General features: G+C 43.4%; 1 protein-coding gene across 2 annotated transcripts; it reads left to right on the forward strand.

The window, feature by feature from the left end:
* The first annotated feature begins 5,212 nt into the window (after positions 1 to 5,212).
* CHRNA3 (cholinergic receptor nicotinic alpha 3 subunit) lies at positions 5,213 to 12,826 on the forward strand. Of its 2 annotated transcripts, none has more exons than XM_058811276.1 (6): positions 5,213 to 5,282; positions 7,298 to 7,437; positions 7,505 to 7,549; positions 8,740 to 8,849; positions 9,906 to 10,917; positions 12,359 to 12,826. In XM_058811276.1, the coding sequence occupies exons 1-6, from the start codon at positions 5,228 to 5,230 to the stop codon at positions 12,485 to 12,487; spliced, it is 1,491 nt and encodes a 496-aa protein (XP_058667259.1). In that variant the 5' UTR covers positions 5,213 to 5,227; the 3' UTR covers positions 12,488 to 12,826. The 2 variants fall into 2 exon arrangements, with proteins under 2 accessions (XP_058667259.1, XP_058667260.1); XM_058811277.1 differs by lacking the exon at positions 5,213 to 5,282 and having other exon boundaries at positions 7,353 to 7,437; positions 9,906 to 10,717; positions 10,856 to 10,917.
* The last annotated feature ends 78 nt before the right edge of the window (positions 12,827 to 12,904 follow it).

Raw genomic sequence — 12,904 nt, forward strand, 5'->3', positions numbered from 1 at the left:
GCAGCAAGAATGAGAGGATATGTGAGCACACACAGACCTGTGTGCTCTTCTGGAGAGATTTTAATGTGGATTTAAGTATAACCCTCAACAAATCAGCTAGGGAAGCACAAAGAGTCGTAAAGTTTTTGGCAAAGGACAGATTGAGGCCCTAGACCCCCATCACAGGACAATCCCACCACAGTTTGTTCCAGGTAACCTACAAAAAGAAAAGTGGGCTCCTTGCACTTTTCAAGTGAAATCAATCTCAGTTTTTCCTTGGGGTGCTGTGGACACACAACAATTGTATCACCATTGGTAAGTACAACTAACACCTGGTAAACGAACTTGAAATCCACTATTACTTGTGAAGGGGATTTGAGGCTCACCTGTCCCAGGGGAATTAGTTGACACCTAAACCTGTGTTCTTCAACAAGCCACAGCTGAAGACAGTTCCAGCCCTACTTGACTTCATCAAGACCAAGCCACATTTTCTACCTAGAATTGCCATTCCCAGGCAGCCTCAGATAAGTACAAAGATTTAGCTGTGTATTCACACCTTTGCAATTTCTCTGAGCAGCTGCAGGGCTGCATTCACTCCCTCCCAAAGTGGCTGAACCCCTCCTGCACCAGTGGCACACCCCATCCCTGAGGCCTGGGAGGGTCCCTTGGAGCACTTCAGCAGGGCTGGGTGCCTGGCAGTCTGAGAAGATGGTGTCTTGGTTTGGAAGCCAGCTTTGTGCTAAGGAAGGCAGAGGCCTCCCCTGAAATGGAAAATGTTAACCCCCCCTCCGAATTGCTACAAATTTTAAATTAAGGGGCTCGTGGGCAAAATATATGAGAGCAGGAATAACAGTTCTTTACTAGGAAGAAAATAAAAAGATAAAATGAACAATGCAATAAACCAAAGCAACCCTGACAGAGTCAGAACGCAACCTGACACCCTGTGGGTCAGGGTGTTGGTAGCAGTCCAATTGGAATTGTGGCTGCAGCCCTCCTGCAGTGTCAGGGGTGGTTGGTTGGACCAGGGATCCTGTAGAAAGGTGTAGTGGAAGAGGCAGCTGTTCCTCTGGGAAATCCAGAGGAGAAAAGCTGTGCTGGTATTCCAGAATCTCCAGATTATATCCAGGTAGCAATGCTTGGCTCCTTCCTCTGGACTTACATCTCCCAATGGGATTCTGTAGTTCTGATCAGCCATGCAGTGTTTCACATGCAGTGAAAGGGAGGAGTGGGTGTGGAAGAGATAAGGAAAACTGCCCATTTAACAGAAGAGAACTGCCATACAGATGGTAAATAGAATACAATTTGTTTGGCAATCCAGGACAGATGGGGAGAAGGATCACAAGTGGGGTGGGTGAGGCTGTCTTCAGCCCCAAGTTAGAAGGAGGAAGGGTTCACACTGTCACCCTCCCTTCCATTCCCCTTCCTCTAAGCACTGTGTCACTCACACAGACAGGGCAGGGAGGTGAGGGATAACTGTAGGACTGCCTGCCCCAGTGATGCAGGAACACCCTGGGATCACCAGATCCTCCTGGCACAGGGGGGCAGCCCCCTGGCATCTCCCCAAACATGAACTATTCTGGACACTCCCATGATGGCCACTGGGTGGTGCAAAGTTTAAATGGGTCAAACGGCATTTCCCCACCTCAAATGTTTCCTTCTCCTTTTCAGACCTGGAGAGTAGAGTTGCTGCTCTGCAGGCAGCTGTAACAACAGCTGTGAGGTGAGATGGGGCACAGACAGCCCCAGGAGCAGAGTGCTGCTTTCCCCAGGCAAGGAGATGCTGCTGTATGTTAGGTTACATCCCAACCACAGGTGCACACATGCCCCAGCTGCTGAACAGCTTTTTCTGCTTACAGAGAAAGCACCTGGGGAGCCAGAGAAGCTGCCAGCACTGTGCAGGCAGTGTAAAGGTGAAAGCCCTTTAAATATCAAACCAATGCTGAACAGGGACTCTGAAAGAGGCAGTGCAGACTTAAACACTGCAAGAGCTGCTGCACACTCCCTCAGGGCAGGAGGGAGAGGGACTCACCCAGCCAAGCAGCCATGGATGCAGCAAAGCAGCTGCAGCCCCCCCCCTGCAAAGCACAGACCCCTTTCTGTTGTTTTCAGCACCAACAGCACTTGGGCTCTGTCCCACTCTTACCCCATTACTCTCCTAGCCAGCTCCCTCCTATCCTCCCCCTCACTGCCTGAATGCATCTGAGATGAGGCCCCAGGTGCTCCCATCTCAGAACTGCCCTTATCTCTATGAGCAGCAAAGACTGAAAATGCTTGGCTCTGTAACTGCAGCCTTCAGCTAAATTATCCTCAGCATGGACAAAAGTTTTAGAAAGGATTTGGCAGCTCAGTTAGCAGCTATCACAGAGTCCAGGCAGATGAAGTCCTCAGACTTGACAAACCCAGAAAAAGCTTTCAAGAGGCACATCACTGGCCCCAGGGAGATCCCTGCAGAACCAAAGCTCCTCATCCAGGAAATGGTGGGCTCTGGTGCTTTTCATACACTGTGGCCAGCTTACTCCTTTTTAACCATGAGTGAAACAATATACTCTTTCCTAGTTATGTTCATGGGAACCACCTCTGTAGGTTTAGCATTTCCAGATCTAATTTAATCCATAGCAAACTTCAGAATGAAAAAATTCCCCCAAACTCCTAAAATTCTGAAAAACTGACCTCCTAAAAATGCATTTTCCAACTGGCAAATCCTATTTTTGCCTAACTCTCGACAGCACCACCTACATAATAGATAGAACTGCTCCCAGTTTAACTTGTCAAGGAATTACAGGGTTTTCTGCTTTTATTTTTTGGCAAGATTTTAAAACTAAAAGACTAGAGAAAAGGAAATATCAAAAATGTCTTGCAGGCAAATATGAATATGATAATGTCCCAGTTCATTGAACAAAATAAACTTCAACATTTCTACTTTTTAGGGGTTTTACCATAATGCTTTCCATTTAAAAAAAAAAAAAGTGGACATTCAAAATGTATTTTACACTAAAATTTTTAATGGTATTGTGCAACCAGTCTTTGCTTCCCTACAAGTGAGGAAAAATCTCTGTTTAGTTTCTCTCCATTCCCTACCATTACAAAACTCTTTAATCCTGAACCTATCTTGCCTTCCATCAGAACATGTAGAAATTCCAACACCACCACGCACCACCTGCACTCAGATACGTTTACTGGGGACTCTTTCTGCACCCCTGCAGCCACAGCAAACTGGGAACAACTGGGAGCATTGATACCCTAGACCAAAGGTGGGAAAATGTTCTTTTTTTCATCATCTGAACTGATTAAGATTTGATGTTAACAAATCTTAGCAAAACCCCCCTAATAGCAGCATGTTTGTCAAAGAACAAAGGCTTCATAGGTTATTGTTTCAGATCTTCCTGGTAGATCAGCTTCCCCCTACCCAGACAAATTCTTTTTCTGTGTAGTTCTGCAATGCAGTCATGGTGTTCTCATCACATCTCCCTCCCCAGTCCTAAAAAAAATTCTACCACAATTCTAGCTGATTTCACCAGGAGATACAGCATGAGATGTTAGAAACAAAATATCTGTGCCATAAGAATACCACTGAAAGTGTCAGTAACGAGGCAAATTAAGCTAAAATATCTGTATCTCTTGATGCTATGGCTCTTCGTGTCCTCTGCAGACCAGTGTTTCCAAATTATTCAGGTTAAACATCGACTTTTGGAGAACACCAATTATGGTCTGATCTTTGAAGCTTTAACTCATTTCTTGTTGGCATTAAAAAGAACAAACAAAATTCTCAGTTATAATGATGCTTATAGCAAGGAGACAGAAAGGGAAACCATTTAGCCTCAATGCCCTGGAAATGCAAAACCAAAAGTATCCACAAAGGGTTAAGCTAAAAGACCAAGCAGCTGAGTTCTCAGAAAAAAAAAAAAAAAAGAAATAAAATCAAATGGACAGTAAAGCCTATTTCCTCCACACTAACAGAATTACAGAAATTATCATAAGAGCATGTGTCTGGGGACAAAGTGAATGATGCTCTGAGAGATAGGGCTAACAGGATAAACAAGCTCAGTGCCAAGAACTGAACCCAGTCTGGTTCCTCTTAACACAGCACCAAGCAGGGTCATTGCTTATCCTTCCCTAGGGGCACACAGTGAAGCACCTATAGCTGCAGCTCTTGTCCACAGAGCTTCCCAACGGTTCTAAAAATGGGGGTAGAATCCCATATTGTTGTCTCCCTGCTTTTTCCTTTCACACAGATGCATGCAACAGCCACTGCATGAGCTTCCATCCCCTGGCCATTTCAGATAGGGAGGGCAGTGCAAAAGGTGACCTGTAAGTTAACAAGGAAGATGATGGGCACCTGGGAAATGCCTCACTTTGCAAATCGTGATTTTATGGAACTTCAAACAGCTCCTTCTTTCTAGTGTCCTTTCCCATGAACAATAAGGTCTTGTGGGATAAAGTTGGGATCCTGTGCTTGTATTCCTCTTCTCAAATTTCACTTTTCTAATCTACAAAATAGGAATGGTCCAAAGAGAGTTACTCTCAAGGGTTTGGTCAAGTTTGACTTCCATTCAGAGCCCCCAGATTCTTGCCAGATCCCAGCTGCTGTTTACCACTCTGGGATCAGATCTCACCAATTGTACATGCCTTTAATTACTCTTGGGAATAGCACATCCTTTTCACATGGTCAGGCACCCAGCACATCCTCTTGCAAGATGAGACACAAGCAGGAAAAAAACGTCAACAGCCTAATTGGAAATCAGGTCCCATGATCTCAATTCACTGCTAAATCAGGCATCCCTAATGCCAATATTCATTTCAGAACAATTCAATTACAAGATTTGTATTAATTAAACTTCCCCTAGCAGGTTGGCATGATCTTCTGCTAGATTAAGATCCTGTATAGCAGCTGGCTGGAAAACTCTCCAGTGTTGTCAGATTACCAAGCTCATTTATGCACCATTTTAAGGACTCTCGCCCACTATCTGTGCCAGAAGGCTGCTCTTTGCCTACAATAACATCTGTTTTTCCTGCACTTTATTTGCTGTTCCCAAAGCTCTGACAGCCTGGGCAGCTTGAAAGGGGGCAGCACAGCAAAGCTAATGGGAGCTCAGTGCGCAGAGCTGTGCTCAGGGTCCTGCTGGCTGCTGCTTGCAGGCATTTCATGCATCGGGGGAGCCGAGCCCTCCCTGCTGCCTCTGCTCCTCCAGTCCTGGCAGTGCAGCTCATCCTCAACAGCCTCTGTCCACAGGCAGTCATTCACTACACCATGAAGAGCCTGAACACTCTCCTTCTAACTGCTGCTGTTTGCTTTCTCTGGCAAGGTGAGTGATCCTTCATCTGTTATTCTTTGATGGTGAAGGGAGGGTTGAAAAGGGGAGCAGGAGATGGTTTTGGTGCAAATTATTTTTAAGAAGTGCAGAAGCGCTCTCCAGCCTAAGGGGCAAATGTACAGAATTGTGGTACAGCTCTTTCAACAACATAGCTTGTTGTTCAGTGGGAGGGGGTGTTTAAGTTTATCCTTGCAAAGTAGTTAAGTAGTCCTGATTAAAAATGCCAAACAGGACACATAAAGCCATTTTAACATGAAGGAAATGTTAAAATGTTCTCTGCAATATGTGAAACCACACCTCACACATAAAGGTGTGGTTTCACATATTGCAGAGAAGACAAGAAAGTGACAACATTAAAGAGCTTTAAGCATGTGCTGCAAACAGCACATCTCTGCAGATATGGAAAGCACAAAATAGTTAAACAAAAAACCCCACATGAATGCACTGTTTCTTCTCTAGAAACAGCAGAGGCTAGATTTAATTAGAGTGCTGGTACCATGTAAAAAGGCTGGCAGTTTGGGATTGACTATAATAGTTGTTAAGACCTAGATTTAAAATTATTTACTTAAAAGATTGGGGGGTATTTATTCCAGGAGATCTCCATCTAAGAGATAGAAGATATCAAGAAGTAACATGGGCAAGACTGGCAGTTTAAAAGTGTTCATTTTTTAGTTAGCAAGTTGTCTTGAATGATTTCACTAATCTGAAAACAAAATTGTATTCCAAGTGAACAAGGGAAAGCACAAGGGGTTAAAATCAACCAAACAAAACCAAAAGCAAACAAAAGACCTTTTAGCTGAATAGTTTAACATGAGGGAAACCCTTGTCTTAGGGTGAGATGACGTGAGGTCTCAGATTCAAAAGTAACACCTGCTTTGTGTAGTCTGTCACCTGCAGATAATTCTGCCTCCCCTCTTTCTCTACTAAAAAACAACGTGTAGAAAATAAATGTGTCCTTGCAAATATTCATATTTCATATATATATCCATATTTCTGTTTCAAAGGAACTGTAGAATATGTTCAACAGACTTCAGTTTGTGCCTTCGTCAAATTTGCATGATGACATTAATTACAAAACACTTTTTCTGGTGTTTCAGTTGGAATTCATGAGCATGTGTTGTCCAGAAGAGAGTTTAAGAGATAGCCCTCTAAAAATAAAAGGCCACTGGCTTCTAATAGTGTCGGGACAGTTATTGCCTAGATTGATAGTAAAATTGCAGTGTAAACTACAGGTTCTCACACCTCATCCTGAAACAGGTCAAGCGCCTTGTTGTTTAAGAATTTCAGTTTGCAGCTTTTTTGTTGGCCACGGGGTAGGATGAACAGAATTTATGAGTGGCAAAAGGACAAATAGGAATCTATTATAAATAAAAACTACCTAGAATAATAAAGGGGTAAATAGCAGATTTCTTTGAGTGTGCTGAAAAGTCCTTGAATGTACCAGTTAATCAAATTTTAATCCTTTTAAAAATATATTTCAAGAAGAAGGCTGTTATCCTCACTGTACTCACGCAATCATGACTCAGACTAGAAAGCAAACTTCTCATTTCCTACTGCAATGCTCCTTACCCCTTACCAGAGGCCTGGTCTGTTGGGCTACACTTTCCTCACATCCCTGTGGCTTTGCCAGGTCTGGGGGACTGGGACTGTGAGGGGAAAGTGCTTTTGCATTCCCAGTTCCTTAGTAATTACCCCAAACTGTTACTTTAACTCATTTGCAGACGTGTGTTAGAAAACCTGCGCCGTAGCATTACCTTTCACTGCTCTCCTCCTCGCAGTCCAAGCGAATGCCCTCATGGCACAGTGCTGCCCGCTCAGGAGGGGCTGAGGCTCTGCTGAGCACCCAGGGCAGTACCGGGACAGCCCTGCCCCGCTCGGGGCTGGGAGCAGCAAGGGCAGTACCGGGACAGCCCTGCCCCGCTCGGGGCTGGGAGCACCCAGGGCAGGACCGGGACAGCCCTGCCCCGCACAGGGCTGGCCCCGAGCTCACCCCGTGCCATCCGCAGGCTGCGGCGGCTCCGAGGCCGAGCACCGGCTCTACGCGGCCCTGTTCGAGAGCTACAACCAGTTCGTGCGCCCCGTCAAGAACGTCTCAGACCCCGTCATCATCCAGTTCGAGGTGTCCATGTCGCAGCTGGTGAAGGTGGTGAGTACCGCCCCGCCGGGCATCGCGGCAGGGCCGGCGCTTCTCCCGACACACCTCTCTTTTCCAGGACGAAGTCAACCAGATAATGGAAACCAACTTGTGGCTGAAGCACGTAAGTAGCGCTCAGTGACAGCCCAGAGGGCACCAGCTCACCGCCCCTCCGCCGCGGGAGTGTTCCCGGGGCCACAGGAGCCGCCCGCCCAGCGAGGCCTCCGCGGGCTCCGGCAGCACCGGGCCTGAGGGGTCGGCGCCAGGCTCGGCTCCCTCAGGGCACAGACGCATCCCCGGGACAGCCGCCCTGCACAGGATGCCAGGAGAGCATCCTTAGGGAGGATCCCTGGACAGGAGGCCGGGAGAGCATCCTTAGGCAGGATCCCTGCACAGCAGCCCTCACAGGATGCCGGCAGAGCAGACCCGGCTGCCCCGCTCCGCTGGCACCGCCCGAGCCCTTCCCCGGGGCGCTGCTGCCGCCCAGCGGCCGCCGCCCCGCCCGGCAGGCGGGGACAGAACGGGAGCGGAGCAGCGGGGACGGGGAGGGAAGGGACGGGACGGGACGGGAGGAGAGCAAGGCTGGTACACTTGCTGCAGTCGCTAAATACAAGATTTTTGCTCAGAGATGCCAAATCGCTGCCTTGGCAGATAACAAAGCAAAGGAAGCACCGCGGCTCGGAGGTCGCGCACAGCGCCACTTGGTGCTGGTTAGCTCCCGTAAAGTGACAACAAACGAAAAATGTGTACTTCATGTTAAAAAGGCTTTTTAAAAATGCAGTTACTCACTGTTGCAGTCAGCTTAGTAACCAACTTAGTTCCCACCTTTAGCTTGATACTCAAGTTCTTCATAATGGGGTTTAACAAGCGCTAGTGACAAAGGCTGTTACCTGAGCTCTCTGACCCTCAACTGATGCTCACAACTTGTGCCACTGGCCTCCAGGAACTTATTTTCACTGTCCCATAGATACCTGTTTTTTTGAGATCAAAATTATTATTACAATCCTACACTCTCTGAAAAGAGAGTGTCTTATTCTTTCTTTCAGCTTGTTCCAGCTACTAGGTAGGCATTCCTGGGACAGCCACATATATTTAAGTCATAAATGTATATAACATCTAGATATCTAAGCCCCCCTACAATCTGCATATGAACAAACACCACACATATGGTGTTTGTTAAAGAAACATCTAAACACTGTAGTGTCCAAAATAAATCAACCCAAGAAGTGATATGACAGCACATGGTTCAGATCTAGTCCAATGAATTTCAGTTTCTTCACAAACCTAACATGGACTCATTTCTACCATAATTAGATCTGGAATGATTACAAGCTTCGGTGGAATCCAGCAGACTATGGAGGTGCTGAATTCATCCGAGTTCCATCTGGCCAGATCTGGAAGCCAGATATTGTTTTATACAACAAGTAAGGCTCTTGTGTATTTAACTTCTTAATTCAGGGAGAGAGGGGTGATGTTACCAGCTCTAAAAAAATCAGCAGCAAGTTCACAGAATGCACTGAAAAGCTGCTTTTCAACACACATGTCCTGCCTCCCTCCATTGCTGTTCTCACCTTCATGCCAGCTCTAACCTGGAGCTGCAAGTGAGCAGGCAAAGTAAACTTGGCTTTTCGCCTCCACAAGCCCCTGCGAGTCACAACTTTAACTGAAAGGAGTGCAAATTCTAGCTTTTTAGCAGTCAAATTCACAATTTGACACCTTTGACAAATAAAAGCCACAGATAAAGTTTACTTTAGATGTCAATTTCTGAGACTGTAAAGAGACAAACCATAACTAAATGGATCTGTAAGAATGCAATTCTCATAGAAATAGACTCAGCTACACAGATTCAAAACTCAGGTCTATGGATCAACAGTGATGCCACTCCTTTCCTAACTGGGGCCTTAAAACTTCAAATTACCCTTTAATTTTACTTTTTCATATACTCAGCTGGATCATATAAGTTAGCAAAGTGGGACTTAAAATAACCTCTTACCAAATACACTCCTTATGCAAAGATACACCCCAACCCTAATCCCTCCTTCCATAGTTACTACCTGCACTGTCCATGGAAGAGGTGGAAATACCAGCAATATTCTTATCAGCCCTTGAGTTCTGATGTGCTTGATCAATCTAGAATAGAATAGAATGAAATAATTCAGTTGGAAGGGCCCTACAAGACTCATCTAGTCAGACTGTTATTTGCCATTTTGAATATTGATTGCACCAAGCCATGCTATTAATAAGGGAGAGTATTTGCTTTCAACTCCTCCTGGTGAGTTTATAGAGCTGTTTGTTTCAGTTTAACCACACGAATTTATGATGGTCACTGAGCCAGTCTTGCATGAGCAATTCAGCTCCAAGTAAACAAGTAATGGCTGACTTCCCCAAAAAAGATAAAAGAGTTCATGTGTATGATCTGAATGTATGAAACTACCTGGAGTAGATAATTCTAATTTTTGCTATTTTTACTTGCTTTACAGTGCAGTTGGGGATTTCCAGGTTGATGACAAGACAAAGGCCCTTTTAAAATACACAGGTGATGTGACCTGGATACCTCCAGCTATATTTAAGAGTTCATGTAAAATAGATGTAACCTACTTCCCGTTTGACTATCAGAACTGCACCATGAAGTTTGGTTCCTGGTCTTACGACAAAGCCAAAATTGACTTAGTTCTAATTGGCTCGACAATGAACCTCAAAGATTACTGGGAGAGTGGAGAATGGGCTATAATTAAAGCTCCTGGGTATAAACACGATATCAAATACAACTGCTGCGAAGAGATATATCCAGACATCACATATTCTCTTTACATCAGGCGTTTACCTTTATTTTACACTATCAATATGATTATTCCCTGTCTGCTGATTTCTTTTCTGACTGTATTAGTTTTCTATTTGCCCTCAGACTGTGGTGAGAAGGTGACACTCTGCATATCAGTGCTTCTCTCTTTAACAGTGTTCCTTCTTGTTATCACAGAAACCATACCTTCTACTTCCCTGGTAATTCCCCTTATTGGGGAATACCTCCTTTTCACCATGATATTTGTAACTCTCTCGATTGTCATCACAGTATTTGTACTGAATGTGCACTACAGAACACCCAAGACACACACAATGCCCGTGTGGGTGAGAACCATTTTCTTGAACTTACTTCCCCGGATCATGTTCATGACAAGGCCCGCCAATGATGAAGAGAATAATCAGAAGCCAAAACCATTATTCACTTCTGAGTTTTCAAACTTAAATTGCATCAACGGCTCTGAAAGCAAATGCTGCAAAGATGGCTTTGCTTGTCAAGACATGGCCTGCAGCTGCTGTCAGTATCAGCACACCAAGTTTTCGGATTTCAGTGGCAATCTCACTAGAAGTTCAAGCTCTGAGTCTGTAGATCCTATGCTTTCATTTTCAGTTCTGTCACCAGAAATGAGAGATGCTATTGAAAGTGTGAAATACATTGCAGAAAATATGAAAATGCAGAATGAAGCAAAAGAGGTAAGAACATATTTTACTGTTACTCAAACTGCAGATACCTTTTGTCATTAGAGTGTTTGGTAAGAAAAAGATCTCAAACAGACAAAAAAGATAAAAGAAACCATTATTTTTTGCAAGTAAATTACACAAGCTGTATTACAAATATGTGCAATTTTTAACTTATATAATTGAGAAGCAGTTCTGCTGCACAGTGATCTCTTTATTGACAATATATATACTGAGTGAGGCACATTAAAGGGAACACACCAAAGCACCCATCCCATGAGAGCTGAAGTTAGGATTTTTCAAGTTGTAATCTTAATAGTGGAATTTGCTGACCCTATGGCCTTTAGAAAGTTACATTCTCCCTCCCACAGCTTACCATCACCAACAGAAATTTGAGTGAATGTCCCTTACAGTGATGATGGTGCTCACTCTGTTGCTGCTGCAGAGTAAAGTGCTGTAGCTAAATGAGGAAACTGCTGCAAGACAGGGACTGGCATCTTTCATAAAGCTGCATCTTAATACAATAAAGGAGAAAAAAAAATAAAAAGGTTTTTTTCTACCACATTCCTCAAACATACTATGAGCAGTAGCCACACCATCACAGTTTTTACAATCCCAAACTATACACTTCATTCTAACTTCACTTTGTTTATACTTAAATCAGAACTCTATTTAGGTTTAGATTTAGTTGGTACAGAAAATAAAGGGTTGCTTTGGGTTTTTAAGTTTCCCTTAACAAATAAGTTCTAAGCTAAAAAGAACAAATTTTAAAACCAACAAATTCATTTCTTATCATTCTTGAAGAAAAACAAAACAAATTGAATTGTAATCTCAATAATAACTAAAAATTATCACCGATTACTATTAATATATAACAAATATAATACTTCATTGTCACTCTTGCTATAAAATTCACTGCAAGAAAAGAAAATTAGAAAAATCAGGGTTTTTTTGAAATGTGGTTCCCTCTTTACATGAAAGGTACAGAGATGCATTTTACATCATGCATGAAAATGGTCAAATTTCAGTACAACATAACAAAGTACCAAATAATTATATACCAATTAATCTTTGTTTTTTACATACTACCTAAAGGCCAGTAGGATCAGTCTGTTTCAGGAACATTTTCTGGACAAACCTGTTCATCTAAGAAAGTAAAGCTTTACACTTTCATTTTTGGAATAGAGAAGTTGTGTCTCCTCAAGTCCAGTGTCTTCAAATCCAAACCTTTTGGATTTGAAGCAGCAGCTTTTGGCTTTGCTCCAAAGAGCATATTCAAATAAAGCTTCTTCAAGATGAATTCATTTGTCAGTGAAAACATATGTGTAAGTTCTGTATTCATAAGGATATCTACCTAGAGAAAAAACTGTGCTTCTTATATGAAATGGTATTACTGCTAATGCAACTTATTCACCTAATAAACATGCCAACTTGCTATTCTCTTTTTTCTTTTCAGATTCAGGATGATTGGAAATATGTTGCCATGGTAATTGATCGTATTTTTCTATGGGTTTTCATCCTGGTATGTATTCTAGGAACAGCAGGATTGTTTTTACAACCTCTGATGGCTGGAGATGAAATGTAAAAATTAACTAAAACATGGTGAAATCAAATAAAACTGCCAATCAACTCTGCATCCCTCTCCCAGCACCTCCTGTCTCTTCCATGTAGTAGAACAAGAATCTCTCTTGGCTTCAACTTCACTTGACCAAGGCAGCTTTGTTCAAAATGCAGAAAAAGGAATTTGGAACCTTTATGACAGCTAATCTCAAAGTAATACAAGCTATGCTCTACAGCTACTTCCTGCAATAACTGGAGAAGATGGAGGCAGTATGTGAAATTTTATAGGAGTGATTTAGGAAGGGGTTAATAAAGAAATGGAAAATTACATGAGTATTTGGAACGTCACGATGAGTTGAATGCTTTGGGCTATTAGGTTTGTTTTGTAGTCTGGTCCCAAGCTTCCTCAGAGCATGCCAGGATCTTCTGGAAGGAGTTCACA

This window comes from Ammospiza caudacuta, chromosome 10 (assembly GCF_027887145.1).
Source record: "Ammospiza caudacuta isolate bAmmCau1 chromosome 10, bAmmCau1.pri, whole genome shotgun sequence".
NCBI lineage: Eukaryota > Metazoa > Chordata > Aves > Passeriformes > Passerellidae > Ammospiza > Ammospiza caudacuta.

Coding starts and splice junctions, on each gene's coding strand:
- CHRNA3 (XM_058811276.1), top strand. CDS start 5,228: ATGAAGAGCCTGAACACTCTCCTTCTAACTGCTGCTGTTTGCTTTCTC. Junction 8,850..9,905: donor GATATTGTTTTATACAACAA/GTAAGGCTCTTG, acceptor CTTGCTTTACAG/TGCAGTTGGGGATTTCCAGG. Junction 10,918..12,358: donor TGCAGAATGAAGCAAAAGAG/GTAAGAACATAT, acceptor TTTTCTTTTCAG/ATTCAGGATGATTGGAAATA.